Raw genomic sequence first — 18,437 nt, forward strand, 5'->3', positions numbered from 1 at the left:
ACATAAAACTACAGGAAAAAGAGTAATATTGATGTAAAACATTTTAAACGCAAATAGACTTTGAAAGGGATTAAAGTATGCAAAGGAAGAAAATAATTTAAATGCGGAATTGTACAACTGCAGTTATTCGTATGGGGTTCATTCAGATGTCACAACCGTTCTCCTGTAAAATTCAATTAGATAAAGACGATTGTTTGTTGGTTATTCCCCGTTTTAATAAGATATTTAACAAATACAGGTATTTTAAAATGCTGCACGAATGGATAGATGTGATTTATAAGAGTAAATGGTTATGGTTAACGTAAAATGAGATTAGATGACAAACTTCAGGACAGATAAAAACTAAATAAAAAGCTTGGAAAATTGTCTATGTCACCACTCATATATACTTAGTTAATATAGAATAACCAAACCTTAAGATAAGGCTAATATCTCAGATATCATTTGCTTTGAAGCTTGTCTCTTTTTGATTAAAGATTGTATTAAAAGATCCTACGTTTAAGCGTACATAGATTAAACATAATACCGTATCCCGTTTTGTAATTTTGTTGTTTACGTTTTATAATATTACCATTTGAAAGCAATTTCCCTACGAGATTTTAATCGCAACAACTCAAAAGGTTAGCAAAAGTTTTGGCAGCAGCGACAGTAATTAAAAGTTGTATCTTTACGATGTAAATGTGTCACAGAAGTGCGCTAATGAAAAATATTTAATATTGAATATTAAAACTCGAATAAGCATCTATAAAATAAAATTATTAATTTAAAATGTTTATATTATTGTAGGACAATATCTGTCATGTATTATGGGCTAAATTAAGACATATTTTTTAATATTTTCCATGTTATTTTCTGATAAAGCAATGAAAACGCCAGGCTTTTATTGCTAAACAAAATTTAAAGGCGCTAAGGTATAGATATTATATGTATGATGTATGATTGTAGATACGTTGTAGAAGTATTATAATTGAAACCAATATTACAAAAAGAACAGATTTAATTTAATATTTTTAAAATTAGTGAATAAATTAAAAGAGAAATTACGTGTGTTACCAATTGTTTCGGAAAACACCTCTTTAGAAACATATTGTCATCCCTTTCACACTCTTTGATAACAGAGAGATCACGACGTCAACTACAATGAAGAAAATTCTGTTAATAAGTGCAACGCAAACAACACAAAATATCCACAAGTTATAATAAAAGCGAATATGGAAATTTAAACCCTTGCATCTGTAAATTTTCATAGAAAGAGTGGACCTTACATTTATTACGACGATAAATTTTAGGAACATTATTTACGCAAAGCTCGGTCGACGTTAAAGACCATTTCCGAAAGACGGCGAACGGCGGGCGGGCGGCGGGCGGACATACGATCTGCGTTACAATGAATTTATGTTACAGATGGACTATAAAGATGGAGCCTGCACCGGCAACCGGCAAACAACTGCTTCTCTTCACTTTGTCTTGATTTTAATAACCGGTGTCCAATATTTCATAAGACTTTCGATACAAAGACGCCCATAAATTAGAAGCATACAAGTAAAGTTGCTTAATTTGTAACATGAATTTGAGTATGACCTGACGTTAATGGTAACATGAATATCAAATTTAAGTCGTACAGATTCTCTGTAAATTATAATAGAAACAATATTTTGTGCAACTTTGATAAGCACAGCTTGAGCCCGCCATCCAGATAAGGGATAAATACTAAAAATTAATGTTAAAAACATAAACTAACATGTTAGGTGGGACTCGGCGATGCTAGAGCATTGGATACATTTACAAGTAGACTAACGCATTCTGGCATCGCTGAGGAACCTTCACTTCTTTTTTAATATAAATTGTTTACATTAGTTTTTAAGCTATTACTAACCCTAGAATAAGAATATGGGTCCATGTTATCTGAGATAAATAAATTATTATTATTATAAAGCAATTTCTTTGTTCTCACATCCTTTTGATGTTTATTACGAAAATTGTCTCCCATTACGATTTCAGGTGTACGATATATGCGAACCAGAAAATTCTGGCGAAACGCCAAGAGGATGTTGGTTGTTTATGATTTCGTCCCATTTCGTGTAAAAGATCAGAACTTAAAAACGGTTCTATTTTCTTTTTCTATGGAAAAAATAATAACTGATATGAACTGAATAAAATTAATAAATGGTGTCTATAACTTACATAACTCTAGTTGGTTTAAAGAACAACGTAATGTTACAAAATTATGCATTTTTATTCTTTATTTTTAGAATTTCATCATGCAATAGAAAAATAATATGTCCGGGCTAAATGCCCATTTAAATAGTTGATAGATTAAATCTTTGAAACATTTTTTGTCTGATCACGACTCATTAACAGCGGTAGAGCCTGCTTTAACATCTTCGCACGAATTGGCCCGACTCGCCCGGTGAAATACCACAACCACACAGAAGACAGTCGTGAAGTGGAAACAATTCTGCATTTCGTCAGATGAGTTTGCGTCCCGGAGGCCTAATTTAGTCCTCTTTCCCTTCCCACCCTTTTTCTTACAAGAAAAGGATGGGAAGTGGAAGTGGACTTTCCGGATGAGAGGATGCATTGGAAGGGAAAATATTTTCTTTCTGTGCATCCTCTCCTCCGTCGATTAAAAGTAGGCAACGCATATGCAATTGCGTATGTCTATGGACAACGGTCACTTCGCTATTTCAGCAATTTCAGGTGGCCGGTCGCTCGTTTGCCACCTTATGATATTAAAAAAAAAATGTTGCCTCGGTAGTTGTGATACATGTTACAATAGACGATACAAATCTCTCGTACATATTTTTTCCTCTACAATAAATAGGCATTCTTTAAGGTTAATTAATCTATGGCAGTGGTTCCCAACCTTATTTTGTCTCCTGCCCACTTTGAGAATAATTTTTTTTTGTAGCGGCCCCCCATATTTACCAACCACTATAACTTCAAATTAAATTAATTAATTATTGTGACCTATATATGTATTATATATTAACGGAGAATTCTAAACGAAACATTTACTATAATCCGCAACTTTTGACCTGCAGCGCCCACTAGGGGGCGTTATCGCCCACTTTGGGAAGGACTGATCTATGGTGAAACTGAAGTTATGCAACAAAAGCAGAAATAAATATAATTGATTAATAAAATTTTATTTTCTTATGCAAATACTTGTTGCAGTCACAATTGAAAAACTTCAATTTCTCGTTCCATGTTTTATTCAATTTTTCTTGCTGTAAGTAACTTTGTTAATTACTTTAAATACCAACTCAGCGGCGAGAAGAGTGGGTACTCGGCTATTTTGTAGTCCTCAAGGGTATAATTGTTTGTCGGAATGGCAACAATTCTATAAACGGTGTAATTAAGGTTTTAAACGATTTGATAATCGCAGGTAAATTAATTTTAGCATTTCTTTTTTCTACAGCATAAGTTAAAAATCTGTAATGGGCTTTCGCTCAGTTATATCTTAAAAAATTGGATTTTACTTTTAGGTAACTTTTATACCTTTTAAATTAAGAACAGATTAAATATCAGTTAGAAATCAAGCCTAGTAAACTCATGTTACATAAAACGTTACATGATATTTATTGCCACTTTCGACCTCCTAGGTCGCTACCATTCAGTAAGGTGTTAACAGGATATTCCTTTTATATCCAGCTCGTATTCTATAACAGCACAATGATCGTTCCCGACAGTCGACAAGATATAGATGCCTGCAATAAAGTGACCGTAGCGAGACGTCTGGCACTGAGCCAGAATAACCGTCGGGTAAATAGTTTGCTAGACATGTTTAGTGTTGCCAGTTTATAATAGAGAATTACTTGATTTACCAAATACAATTTATGTACGTCTATGACCAATTCAACTGGCCGTGAGGCTATCGACGTCGGTTCCGGTCTGAATTCCGTTCATAATGGCAGGACAGTCTGGCGTCTTCGCATTTAACTGATGCTCCCTTAGTATTGTCATTAGAGACATATTATTTATTATCGTTACTAACTTAACCTATATTGAATCAAGAGTGAATTCGTATGAAGTGTCCGATACTTGTACTAGTAGGAGAGCTAGTTTCATTTATGGATAGTCAACACTTTCTTCTTCTTCTTCGTCGTAACAGTCTTGTCAGACTGGTCGTGGTCACTAAGTATCAGTGACCCGCTTTACCAGGCGCCGCCACTCCTCCCTAGTCGACACATTTTAAATATTAACATAATGCGAAAAACCTGATTAAAGTATTAACTTTACTATCTTACGTAGTTTTCGGTGTCTATATATCCATTGGTGTAAAGTATGGGTCTTACTATAAAAATATCGACAATGTTTCAAATAAATTTTCGCTTAAACCTACGTCAACATTTTTATACCGTGACTATAACGTCCGGCGAGGATTTAAGACTAATCATGACTGTTGAAAACATTATTATGTACCGGCTTGCAAAATGAGTTCTTTCACGAATCTATTTATATAAAAAGAAAGTTGTGTTAGTTACATTATTTATTACTCAAGAACGGTTTCACAGATATGGCTGAAAATTGGTGAGGAGGTAGCTTAGACAGTGTCTAACTACATTTTTTGGTGTAATACAGGCAAACATTAAGTCTTACGATGACAATTTGTATTCATTTATGTTAATAATTTAATATTGCGTTATGCAAGCTAGAATTTAGCTTAAACGTTGATTATTGATCTACTTTATGCATCTGAGTTATATGTGTGAAACCTACAGAATGCAATCGCTTCTATGAATAGCGCTAACATTTAGAACGAAGTACGTCTATTCAACATGTATCATTCGCTGCAATGAAGCTTGAAAACGTTTCGATTCGGTGTCGATTTAAAGAAATCGTTTGTGAAAATGCATTTAGATTTTTATGTTGAGTGTTATGTCCCTAATTTATAGATGACTAGATGTCGCCTGTGACTACGTCCGTGCTGAATTAAAAACCTTAATAAATAGCCTATGTGTTCTTCCAGACTATGTTATACATCTGTGCCAAATTACATTAAGTCGTTCTTAAGATACCTACTCACATCCATCCATACATTTATTAATTCGTCTAAACATTTGCATTTATAACTTTATTTATTTATCATATTCTTAATATTAGTAATTTAAGAATCAGAGCCAATCGCATATAATTCCTAATTTATTTTTCTAATTCTATTCCTAATAGAGTTCACTTTCAATCAGCTTAACGTTTCAACTTACTTCAAAGTTTAGATATACATCAGAACTAAATCAATATCTTGTCGTCGGAAATAGTCAAAGAAGAGGTCGATCGATAGCATTTGTAACTTGAACAAACGTTTGCCACGGATTGGAATTGGCGCCGGACATCGGCTGGTCATATTAATTATTAAAACCCCCTGTATCGATTTTGGTCACTTGCTTTCAGCTGTCCCCTACCATTGGTTGGACTTGAGACGTGACGTTTACGATGGTACATTCGTTGTTATTGTATGCTCAAGAATATAAGTTTTAATTTTTTTACTGTCAACATTTTTAACAAAAAAAAATACAAGCTTAACTTTATTTCGTTTTAGAGTTTTTTTTTTAATTATCTATAACTTCGAAAATGATGCATGTATGCCTATGTATATAAATAATAATTTAAAAGTATATATCTAAGCCATATACTTTTTTAATAATGGTAAACTATTTTGCACTTTAAATCCTCGGAAATAATGTAGAGTTTTGCAGATTTTAAAAAGTTTTATTGTCCGTTTATTCACTATTCTATGTGGAACATTATTTTAAAATCTTTTATGATAGTTCTTAAGAAAAATAAAGGAGTAATTATAGATTGAACTAGGTCCCATTTTTATTGCTTGCTTTATATTTAATTTTGTTGACATTTACAACTTCCTTAATAAAACGAATGAACGAACTGAAACAGTTATTTATAAAGTTATATCACTTGGTCGTTAGCTGGAAGCAAGTTTGGAACAATTGGGACAAACTGGTAGAGAATTAAAATCGAATCTGAACGTTGGAAATTTTCTATCTGAACAAAGAAAACATGCCTTAATTATTACTTACATCACACCTTATTACAAGTATCTTTACGAATCTATACTAATATTATAAAGCGGAAGAGTTTGTTTGTTTAAACGCGCTAATCTCAGAAAATAATGGTCAAATTTGAAAAATTCTTATTTTGTTGGATATTCCATTTATACAGGAAGGCTTTAGGCTATATAACATTACGCTGCGACCAACAGTTTTTTTTGATTCCGCGCGGACGGAGTCGCGGGCGACAGCTAGCAATTTAAATATTTTTAGGACATACGAATATTATCGTGATTTTATGTTACCAAATCAGAAGTATCAAGTAAATTCCTTTATTTTTTTGTACGATTTGTGAACTGCATTGTACCGAATTGATTAAAATAATAGTTTTTCATATCGACTCGCTTTTGATACCATTGGCAGAATATCAAATGGTTGAGTCACAGAATAAAGAATATTAAAAAAAAACAATATGGACGTTACTGTTTTTAATAGTTCACATTATATCGATCTGTGCGTTGCTTTGATGCGTCCACGGTATATGAAAATAAATTGTATACGTGCACGGCAATGTATATCTAACGAGCGGTCAGTTCTCAGTTACTTGTGGGAAAGAGTGGCGCGTGGCGCGTCTACTGGACTTCATAAAATTATATTTTCTCATCCCGAAGCTTTTCATATAGTTCGCGCAACACGTGGTCGCGCGTCAAAAGTTTTGTGAACGGTTTTTCGGCACCGCAAAGTTGATGCGTCCGGCTTGTGTGTGTGCAAATGTTTTGTTTTGTGTTTTAAGTGCAGTGTATTACATGTTTTATGTTATATGTTTCAAATAGGTAAGAGTACGTTTGTAATTAAATTAGTGTGATGCATTCTTTGTGACACGATGTTTAATACTTTTGTTAGAATATTAATTACGTTAAATAGTAATTATTATAAACTGTATTGTTATTTTATATCATTTAAAATGAATTTGATTATTTATAATTGAGCCAGTCTGTCCGCGGGATTTAAAAAAAATTAGTAAATAGCATATGTGTTCTTCCAGACCATGTTCTATATATATGTCAAATTTCATCAAGATCCGTCGAGTCGGTCTGGAGATACCTTGCAACAAACGTCCATCCATGCAAATTTTCTCATTTACAATATTAGTAAGATTAATATTATTTGGTATTATACTGATTATGAATGAAATAATAGCAAGCACATAATGTAAAATATAAGGGCAGTTCGTAATAAATTAATTTTAAATTCACTTAAACCAATATTTACATTTTACATCATGATTATTCTTTTTATTGCCTTATGACCTTATTTTTTCCTAAGTTGGAATTTCTTAGAAGGAACAGTAGAAATAAACAAACGCAATGGAATAGGAAGAGTTAGCCTCTCTATGGCTTCCTTTCTACGAACGCTATATTGAGTTTAAAGTCTGACATACATATTTTATTCGAGTTTTATTTACGAGAAAAAAATTAACGAATTGCAAGCAGGAATAGAAATGTGCAGTTTGTGTGAGATAGTGAAATTGGTCATAGATAAAACTTTCACACAGGCTTAATTTTTTAAATTTCTAGATTTAAATGCGAATGTTTGGATGGATGGATTGATGTTTGTTTGAAGGTATCTCCGTAACGGCTGAACGGATTCCGCTAAAATTTGGGATAGATATAAAACATAGCCTGGAAGAACACATATGTTACTTATTATTTTTTTATATTTGCGCAGATGGAGTCGTGGGTGACAGCTCTTATAATTATAAAACTCAAAAGACGAAAAATATTGCTAAAAAAAAGAAACGTTTTTCTTTTCATAAGACAGTTTGTACTGAAAAGATGCCTCAATAGATAAGCGGGATCGTGAAAAGACGGCAGATAATTATTTCGTTTTAAAAATAACGATCATATCTTAACGACAGAACCGGCTTTTCTTGAACTTCATAAAGTTCTGTTCCCGGATATAGCCGAGATAAAAATGCCATCTGAAGCAATTAGTCTTAAGCTCTAAAGCCAGGTACACACCTTCAGTTTTCACCGTCAGACTGAACAGTTAAAACGTACTTGTGTAAAATTGTAATAGTCAGGTAAACTGTACAGTTCTCTGTTTTACCTACAGTTTTGTACAGTTCGATTGTACAGTAAAAACTGTACGTGTGTAGCTGTCTTAACGTAATTTTATTTCTTTTCAATAAACTTGTGTTACACAATCACAGTACCTCATTGAGGTGATGACAATGTTTTAATTTTTGCCGCTGCACGATTTTAAACGCTTTGTTTATTTTACGATGAGTCTCCACTGCCGTTAAACCTTTACAATAACATTATTGCCGTTCTTTTCATTCTCTTTGAAGAAAAAATGACATATGACTGTCATGTCTGTTGTTATTTGCTTTGATCACATTTTCAGTAGGTTGGAATAAACTATTTGCTAAATAACCGTGAGTTTCTGAGACCTAAAACGGCGCATTAAATATATTTTTGTTTTTGTCAAAGATAATGACAAGAATATGTTTTATACAGAGATTTTGGTGTCAGAAACTCAGGGTTATTTAGAAAATAGTTTACTCCAAACTGACTACTGACATTATCGTTCGTAACCTAAGACAACTTATTTTTAATTTCCTTATGTTTATCGTCAATGCCGAATTCGCAATTTTTTACTAATCAGTGCTATAAAGTGTTTTGCACACTTGATAAATAAAATTAATGTTTTTTTTTTTTATTAACTTTTTACATTTTTATATTTTACTCAAGTTCATGCTGCATTCTTTACTTATATTTATAGTGATAAATTTATGTGAGAAAAAATCTTTAATTCGCTATATAAAGTTTATTAGCGGTAATTATACAATTTGAAATACTATTTCAATCTTTCTAACCTTTCTCCATAACCTAACATAATTCGCGCGTACAATTTACGTATATTATTTACATATCTCAAGTTATGTTAGTTACATAAGCAGAATATTTAGCATGTGCACATTCCTTTGCTAGCCAAGTGACCCGTCGTTATCACCGCACTAGCACAGGTCAATGCATCTCAGACCTAACTTTATCTTTTCCTTGATCGTGTAGCGGCCGTGTGACGTCATATTTTGATAAATTATAAACGCATATTTAGTTTGTAGCTTGGATACACGGAAAGTCTAGACTTTTATAATTTGCGTTCCTGGATAGCAGCATTAATATGTGGGTCATGGCATGTTTCCTTGTTGTATGTTTCTGACAGACGCACTGTGGAAACACGGTTTTGATGAGTTAGAAAAATACATTAACTCGCTATTGAAATAAGATAAGGTATTGTAGCGGTAAATAAAATAAATATTTTGTGTTTTAAAAATATTATTACTCCTTTGAAACGATTGTCCGATTATATGATTTTATATATACGAGTATATATATAAAGTAGGCCTGATAATCGGCTACTATCTATTTTTTAGTCCCGCGCGGATGGAGTCACGGGCGAAAGCTAGTATTCAATAAAAAGTTTAACCTACTGACACTTTTATAATATTAAAATATAAAACACACGAATATGTAATAGAAGAAATTAGTGTGAAGGAACTACTGTTTAGCTATTTCTAGACAACGTTATCTCATTACACATACAAACGGTACTTAATGTCTGATAAGACATATTCAAACTAAGTATTATTAATTATTTCTACAAACACATTCAAGCATATTATAGTTAAAACATACTCATTTTAAAAGCGAAATTTATGACTTAAGCAAAAAAATAGCAATCCTTTCAGTACTACAATCGTTTTGAAATAAAACACTCTGTATAAACATTTTAGTCGTGAATATTTTTTTTATTTTCATTATCATACAAATGACGTAAACAACTAGATTCTTTTTTAATATATATAAGCGATGGTTTTAAATTAAATTGAAAATCTTCATATTTTTTCTCTTTCAGTCGTAAAAAGCTTATAAATTCGACCGCTATCATGTTAATAACTACATCGATATCGGAACTGTTATATATACAGGTTGTTCAAAAACACAATGTCTGACATATCTCATCAAATTTCATTCAAGTAGTTGCTGTTAGCATTAGCGTGCACTCGCAGAGAGACAGATTTAGCCACACTTATTTTGTCAAGGATATAATAATAGAATGGAACGCTAGAATAACTTCTCGACCACACAATGGACGACTCTCGATCTTTCGTGAATTTAAACACCTTTTGTATACCTAAAAAATATACAATAATATTTGCCCAAATATTTGTTTGAACTTGCTATGTTTAGTGATGTTTTGTAAAAGCTTTTATCGAAAAATGTCCAGATTTTTTCGTTAATTACCTAAGCTATTGATGGAATTTTGTAGCTCTTGCGAGGCGAAACGTGAAACAATTGGATGGCCATCGTAATTCCTGTCAACTCTTAGATGGCGTGGAACCACGACTTCTTGTTACGGCCAACATGCCTTTTACCGACGACTTTCGTATTTAAGTATAATATGTATAATTTAATGCAACTTAATTTATATACTCTATATCTCGATATTTACCTAAATAATTATTAGTACAAATCGTGAGAAGTTGGTAAGATAATTGAAAAACTTTACTTGAAGGATAAAATAAAAGTATGTAATTTATTAATTACGTAGTTTTTAGTTAAATTGTTGTATTTGTTTACACAAAAAAACTTGCAAAACAACCAATAAATTGGCTTGTAAATTGTTAAGATTTTAAGTAATTGTTGAAAAGAAAATAAACTTTTGTTGAAATAAATTCTTTCAATTGTTTTTCAGCATCGCGTAACAAATTGCTCATGACAACTGTTGACGTGAAATACCGTTTGATTTTACAAAACAACAATTACATTCAAAATAATAGAACCGCAATGCATTCGCAGACAAAACATTCCGCGACCAAGACAACATGCGAAAAACAAAGTCGTTTGATTGAAAAAAATATTGCCGAAATAAACTGGGCGGTGATTGCACAGGAGAAAATAAAATGCGGGCACTACGTAGGTGTGGCCTCGAGATTGTAATTATTTTGGTCTTGCAATGCGAAACGCTCGCCCGTTGCGGTGCAAGTACATCGAACAATGAAAGTCATGGAGACGCGTTTTGTGCAAAAAAAATATTTCATTGTGTGATACAACAAAAAAGGAATTATAGTCCTGAGGCAGTGATATTTTTATCTGCACAAAACAGGGAATTTTAGGATCATACTGGAAGTTTTTAGTGTGGAGTTTGTCATGACGAAAGGTATTAGATTCAACCGAATTTAAGGGTCTTAAATCTAACATATTATTGAGTCAACTATGTACAATTAAATTGCGTTTTATGAACGTTGAAAGTCTTTTTGTCTTGTTTTACCAATGATTTTAAAACGTTATTAAAAAAAAACTTGTAATGATCACTTCATATCATTCATGTTTTATATCTGCTAACCGAAATTAAGTATACATTCAAACATTTATTTTCATACGTCGTTATTTATTAATGCCATTAAAAATCGCCCAAAATACTGCGATATAAAGGTGGCCAGGGTCAGCACTTTATAGACAACAAACTAGAATTTAAATAAATTAATCTGGATTATTTGCAAACTCTTTAGTAAGATTTTCAAATTTAATGATATTAAAAGGTTTGATAGAGTTTTAAAAAAGGGAAATTTCGATACCCTGCCAATAGTTACCTTTTACATATAAACCTTAAAATATATAAAAGAATCATTACGTCAAAACCAAAGTAATTTCGACCACCGTAGTTTATATTCTATATTCACTATTTTCTTCTGTTAGACATTATATTTGGTTAATTATGTGTTTTGGATTGATTCCAAATAAATGTTTTGAATTTGCAGTAAATACAATATGCCTTATTGGTGTAAAATTGAAGAGAAACATTTGACATTATAATTTACGTTGTGTCAATACACCAACAATCAAAATTCAAAAGAAAAAAACTTATTTCGCATAAAAATATGAGTCGAAAACACTGTTATTTAAAAACATGGAATTGTATACCAGTCTTTTTAATTTCATGAAAAAAATATTATTTCAAGGCTATTAAAACTTTTTCAATAAGCTTCCAAACAAGCGCATTATCACGTCAAATAACTATAAGAAATTATAACTTGCAAATAAGTTATATCTAAGTAAGTTTTAAGATATATGTGCCTTTTAATAACCACCATAATATATATTATATAAAGGTTTTTATAGAGGTAATTCGTCAGTGGAAAGAAGTTAAAATAAACAATTAAATAACGTATCTCGTGACCAATTAAATGAGCTATGCGTCAGTAAACAAAAGCTCGCTAATTATACACACGGTAGCAATATTCAATTTGATCGAAAGGAAACTGATAGCGTCAAAGGACTCTTATTGACCAGTCAGCGTTACGCTTAATGACGTCAAATAATTATATAAAAGCCTTGTAAAGCAACAATGTTTTGTTTGGTAAATCTTAAGCAATTTCATCATATGTTTGGTTTTGATATTTGGTTCGATTACTTTAAAAAAAATAATTTTAAGATTATGATGAAAAAGATGGATGAAAGTTATTTGTAATTTTATTTTAGGAAAAATTAATGAGATTATCTTATGTTTTAAATAGTAGTAACAGCCTCTTATATATGTCTTTTTTTATCATAAGGTGGCAAACGAGCGAGAAGTCACCTAAAATCGCTGAAATGGCGAAGTGACCGTTGCCCATAGACATATGCATTTGCATATACGTTGCCTACCTATAACGACGGAGGAGAGGATGTTGATCTGATATTTTTTACTCGTTCCAAACTCCATTTATATATCTTTAGTTACCTTGTCCAATTCTTCCTTAAATCGTGAACTAATTTAACACGTACATAACAATTTTGCATGCTTCGTGTTACCCGTGAAATTCGGTTAAGTATGTATTTTGGATCGAATCCAAAACAATTAGTGCAGTGAGAGCGGTGTGCCCCGGACTCAGAATTGAGAACAACATTCTAAATGCAATTAATTCCGTCTGGTTTAGTACAACAATTTGTTATTACATCAGATGCGAGTCATGCGAAAAATAATTCGGACAAAACTATTCCTATCCGCCTATTCCGCGGACTTACGTTGTGATATTAAATTTCAATACTTGATGTAACATCTACGAATCGGCATTTTATTGTTACGAACAAATTAAATATCATGAATATCTTTACTACAAAATCCATAAAATATAGTAGGAAGAGTGTGTTTGTGCTTTTATTACAAACTAGCTGTCGCCCACGACTCAGTCCGCGCTAACTTAAAAACAATCATAAGTAGTAAATGTCTTCTTACAAGCTATATTCCATATGTATGAAATTTTATCGAGATCCGTTAAGCCGTTCTGGAGTTACCTGCAAACATACATCGACCATTTGTTAATTATGATTCAAACAGCTTTAAATAATGGAAATTATAATTTTCCATGAAAGAATTTCCATAAATTCTACGTAAAATAGACATAATTAAAACCTCGAGAACATCTTCATATTACCAACAGCACTATTTTGCAGTAGTTAAAGACATGAATTGAAGTTAGTAAGTACTTAAAAGTTGTCGCAATTATTAAAATTGTTACCATTCATTTAAATTACTACTTACTCTATAATAGTCTAAAAGCTCTATTTTTTACTTTAAAAAGAAGGATGAATCGTAAATACAGTTACGTTATAATTTAATTCTTTTTAACATCCATCATGAAATTGAAAGTTCTAACAGACAATTTGAAGACAATTCAAGAATGTCTAACGTCGTAGTTTAGGTATTACCTATTGCTTCTTTGTTTATGTGTGATCACATAATACTTTAGGAGTCTTCTTTCCCTTTGTCCGATAATAACTTTAAATTCGGTGATCGATACGAATATTGTATTGACGCGGTTGTAGTAACTTGGTTACGGCGTAGACACCAAACATGCGTCGAGCAATTGCTACGGGGCGGGGGTAAAAGTTTCAATGTTGCACACATAATAAATTGTGTCGAAAATTTTAAGGACAGACTAGACATGACGTATATTTATTTTGACCAAATTAAAAATAAATCTGAATTTTCCTTTTCTATATTTAAAATATTTTTTTTACAATAAAATTCGTATTGATAAAAGAAAAGAGGATATTTAATTTGTTTGTACACCTTAAGTTTATTCTAAATCAATGAGATTATCCATTTTACTTCATAGTAAAATATATTTTTATAGAAAAGTTCGAGATAAAAATTGGTACGCAATCACAGACATTCGAAAAATATAAGTAAGTTTTTGGTTTCCAATGAACACTCAACTTAATATGTCTATTTATAAAAAAGTGTTTAAAAAACAAATACTTCATTGTAAACTTATCATATGGATTGTGAAGTTTGATATCGACTACAATGTCTTCTTAATAATAAGTACTCATGCTAGTAGAATATTCTGTTAGTTTCTGGAAATAAAGATTCATTTAAAGGCTTGTAGCTTAAAAAATTATATGTTTTATTTTCTTCATAACGTATTCCACAGTTTTATCTCCTAAGCAAATTGGAAATGCTCCAGATTAGACAGAGATTGTTTTAGATTGATAGCATTAGGGAGTTTTGTTTCGAATTTAAAACGTCTCTACGTGGCAACGACTTTTTGCCTTTGAGATTCTTGTTTAGCATTTCTGTCACGTCTCTCTTTTCGTACCTGAGCTAATATTTTTTTGCGTATCAATTTCTTACCAAAGTGTATTAAAATCATGAACCGAATTAAATAAGTTTCCAATTAAGGCATAGTCACAACATCATAACAAAAATTCCCACTATTTTATTTTTTAATTTTAATTAATTAATTTTTTTTCATCTTTTCATTTTCATGTGTTAAATAGTCTACGATGTAGCTTATTTTTATAAATTTTTCAATTTTATAAGCATATTATGGTTTTAAAAATTTAATATTTATCTGTATGTATCATAAATGCATGCATTTATCTTTCATATATTATAATGTAATATCATAAACTTCCCCTTAAGTGCTCTTTCGCAATATTATTTATTCATGAACAATTTGCGATGCAATCAGGTCAGATATACTCCGCTCTCGCGGCGTCGAATCCTGTTTGACTTTGATCAAATACGATTAATAACTTGCTCGTCTTTGAATTTTTAACGTAAATAAAAGATTTATTACTTTAACTTTGGATACGAAGATGATAGCGTAACTGAACCATTTAGATCAGAGTTCCAAAAAATATTTGGAGTCTACAATGTTGGCATAAGGCTATAAAGCAGTTTCGACGTCATTACTTATTAAACTATTAGTAATTTTTACCAGTTAAGTTAAGGTCAATTTTTATACCTAAAATGTTTTCAAAGCTTTATTCATAGAACGTAGGATTCCACTTTATAAAATCTTGTATGAAAACTAAATTTTATAGTACACATTTTTCGACAGTGTAAACTAATGTTAAACACACTTCACACGTCACAAGTTTTATATCCTCAATTTATTAACATGTGTACTATTATAATAATCTTGGAATTATTTGAGACAGTACGGCATCCGATTTGGCAACGATCCAATCAATCGTTTGTCACATTTGTAAATGTATGGATGATTTTCCGCACATACCTTCATGAAAAGAATCCATGAAACAGAATCTTATTGTAGAGTCAGCTACATAAATATTTATATATTTACAAAACTTTAGAAATTTGTATAGGTTTTAAAAATACTTATTCACGTACCCGTCAAGAAATACTCATAGACGGAAGCATAGAGACCGATTCTTACATACATATTTTTGAAACCAAAAGCGTATCCCAGTTTCTGAAGCTTTATAAATGTATAGATATTTGCGAAGTTGACTGTACATCGTAATAAATAAATAATACTAAGCAAAGATAACGCTTCTGATTTTGCAATATTTTAACAAAGATTAAGGCAGTGTGTTACCAATTTAAATAAAAGAAAAGCAGTCCCAAATATAGACTTTTACCCTTTGCACACTCTTAAAAAGATTAGCGGTTCCTTGTAACATTGTGAGACAAGCCAACAAGAACGAATTATTATGTTAACATTGAAAACTTTGCTATAATATGTCACTCTTTAGCAACTTTGTTGTAGTAATATTTGTGACAATTTATTTTGCTTAAAATTTAATAGAATTTAAATTTAGAATTTAATATTTTTTTTGCTTTTAAATAGAAATGAGTAAATGTATTCTTTTCACACTTCAAGGAGGTTGTAAGGAATGGATTTTAAATATAGTTAACCTCGTTTGTATTGAATTTCGTATTCAAATAACACAAGCTTGACATGATGTCAAACTTTGACATTCAGTTGTAAGAAAATTGTACGAGCGATGTGACAAAAATTTTAGTTATATTTTTGTGTTGTGTGTTTTTATATCTTTATGTAGTTTTCTTTTGACATTTTTTTTATTTGACCGAAATTTTTGTGTTGGAAAATATTGTCCGCGACATCGTTGCTGTGACCGTGACTTTGATAGTTTATTTTACCATTTGATAAATTTTATTCAAGTTTAAAAGGTAATTACATTTCACATTGATTATAAGTTATTATTTACTACTAGCTGACGCCTGCCGCTCCGTCCGCGCGGAATTAAAAAAAAACTTAAATATGCCTATGTGTTCTGCCAAACTACGTTTTATATGTATGCCAAATTTCATAGAGATCCTGTGTGAGTGTTTAATATACGCATACATCGTTCGTTATTAACTAGTGTGCTACAAAATTAATAGCGTCCGATCCCAACCTACAACTTATTAACCATACATAAAATACGATCAATGAAAATTTCCACATCTATTTTCAATTTTAATCCTCTTACTATCGAGAATTTTCGACATAAGCCGAATGTCCCCCTGTATATCTATCATTTATATGTTCTTGCATTTTGTAAGTTACTTTCATTCGGGGCTTTAATCCGCTTAACGTTCAGCGCGATAGCATACGCTTGAAAAAGCTTTTGCTTAGGTATAATTAACAGCTTAAAGCCACTCGAATATTCATTCATATTTAATTCTTTGTAGCAACATTATTTAATAAAACATACTATGGATTGCCTATACTTCATGACAAAGTACATCGATCTATACGGAAGAACGTGTCACGTTAATGATGACGTTTCTTCTTATAGCAACAGTGAGATAAGTAAGGATTCAAAGCATTCATAAATGTTAAAAGTTAATTATTCTTTTTTTGTTGACACATGCCAGTAAAGTTACGGCGTCCATTGGTCCGCGCTAGACGCACCGCGCACATGGCCCGCAACGGATTGCTTATTGATAAATGCCATCTTTCGATGCGGGACACGTGAATAATGGACGCAGCGCCACGTAAAATCATATAAAGCAAACCAAGATCCGTTGCAGGCCGTGCGTGCAGTGCATCTGGCGCGGGACAATGGATGCGTACCTTAAATGTCTCTCTTTTCACACTTTGACGAGATATCATGTTGTAATTAGACCAATCCACTTAATTGCTAGCCGAGAGTTGGTACAACTTTGTATATACGGGGCACGTAATACATTTTTGTGACTCCGTAGCAGTTTTGCGACTTTAGTTACGACCGTAGGCCGAATAACGATAAAGGTTAAGGCGACGCAATCAGCTGTTGTTTGGTTTATGTTTTCTAATCACGGCGTTTGGGCCTGAAGTTTGTTTATAGCAGTAGTAACTTTGCTTCTTTGATAGCCTCATCTTGGTGATAGAGTAATTAATGTATATAGCTAGATTACGAAATGTCCTTTGTGTATTTACTTGCTGTCGCCCGCAACTTCGTCTACGCGGAATTAAAATTAGTTGGTAATAAGTCTATGTGTCTTTCCAGAATATGCTCCACATCTATGGCAAATTTTAGCGAGATCCGTTTAGCCGATTCAAAGATACCTTCAAACATCCATCATTTCATCCACTTCGCAATTAAAATATTAGTAAGATTTATCAAACATTTTGTGTTCCGATTTGTGTCGACATGGATTATCCAGGTATAAATTGTATTGATAATAGGTTGACTGACAGGATTAGGGACAGATCCTCTCGACTATTGCCCATGGGAGTTGCATCAATTAATGTTAGGCGGTCCGCTGCTCCTTTGCATCCGATCCCATTAAAAAATCTAGTAATAAAAAAAATTAAAACTAGAAGTTAAAAATTCCGCTTTATATTCAGTAAACTAATTTGAAATTCAAATGCAAACATTAATTTTCCACGTTGCAGTTACAGAAACGAAAATAAGGTACGATATTACAAATCTGTAATTCAGCTCGTCAATTCCCAATGCGCGTATAATTTCAGCTCGCGTCAAATGTTCCACTGCAGCGAAATCCCACCGAATTCGCACAGCAGAAATTATATTCCGTTTTAGAGCATTCGATCGGGATAAAGTGACGGTTTTAATTTCACGTCCACAATTGTGTTCTAACGAGAGATGAAGCAGAAATGATGACACTAGCAGTCGG

At 32.0% G+C, this 18,437-nt stretch overlaps 1 protein-coding gene across 2 annotated transcripts in view; it reads left to right on the forward strand.

The window, feature by feature from the left end:
* Positions 1–6,638: 6,638 nt before the first annotated feature.
* The window catches only part of LOC106125466 (CUGBP Elav-like family member 1), a 257,820-nt gene continuing 246,021 nt past the window's right edge, over positions 6,639–18,437 (forward strand). The window contains exon 1 of one of the 2 annotated variants that reach the window (XM_013322725.1): positions 6,639–6,841. In XM_013322725.1, the coding sequence (XP_013178179.1) occupies positions 6,829–6,841 (13 nt within the window). In that variant the 5' untranslated portion in view covers positions 6,639–6,828. Of the gene's footprint in view, positions 6,842–16,323; positions 16,503–18,437 lie in introns of those variants that run through there. The other variant, XM_013322741.1, reaches the window with a different exon arrangement.

This window comes from Papilio xuthus, unplaced genomic scaffold (assembly GCF_000836235.2).
Source record: "Papilio xuthus unplaced genomic scaffold, Pxut_1.1 DF828952.1, whole genome shotgun sequence".
In the NCBI taxonomy this organism is placed as follows: Eukaryota; Metazoa; Arthropoda; class Insecta; order Lepidoptera; family Papilionidae; genus Papilio; species Papilio xuthus.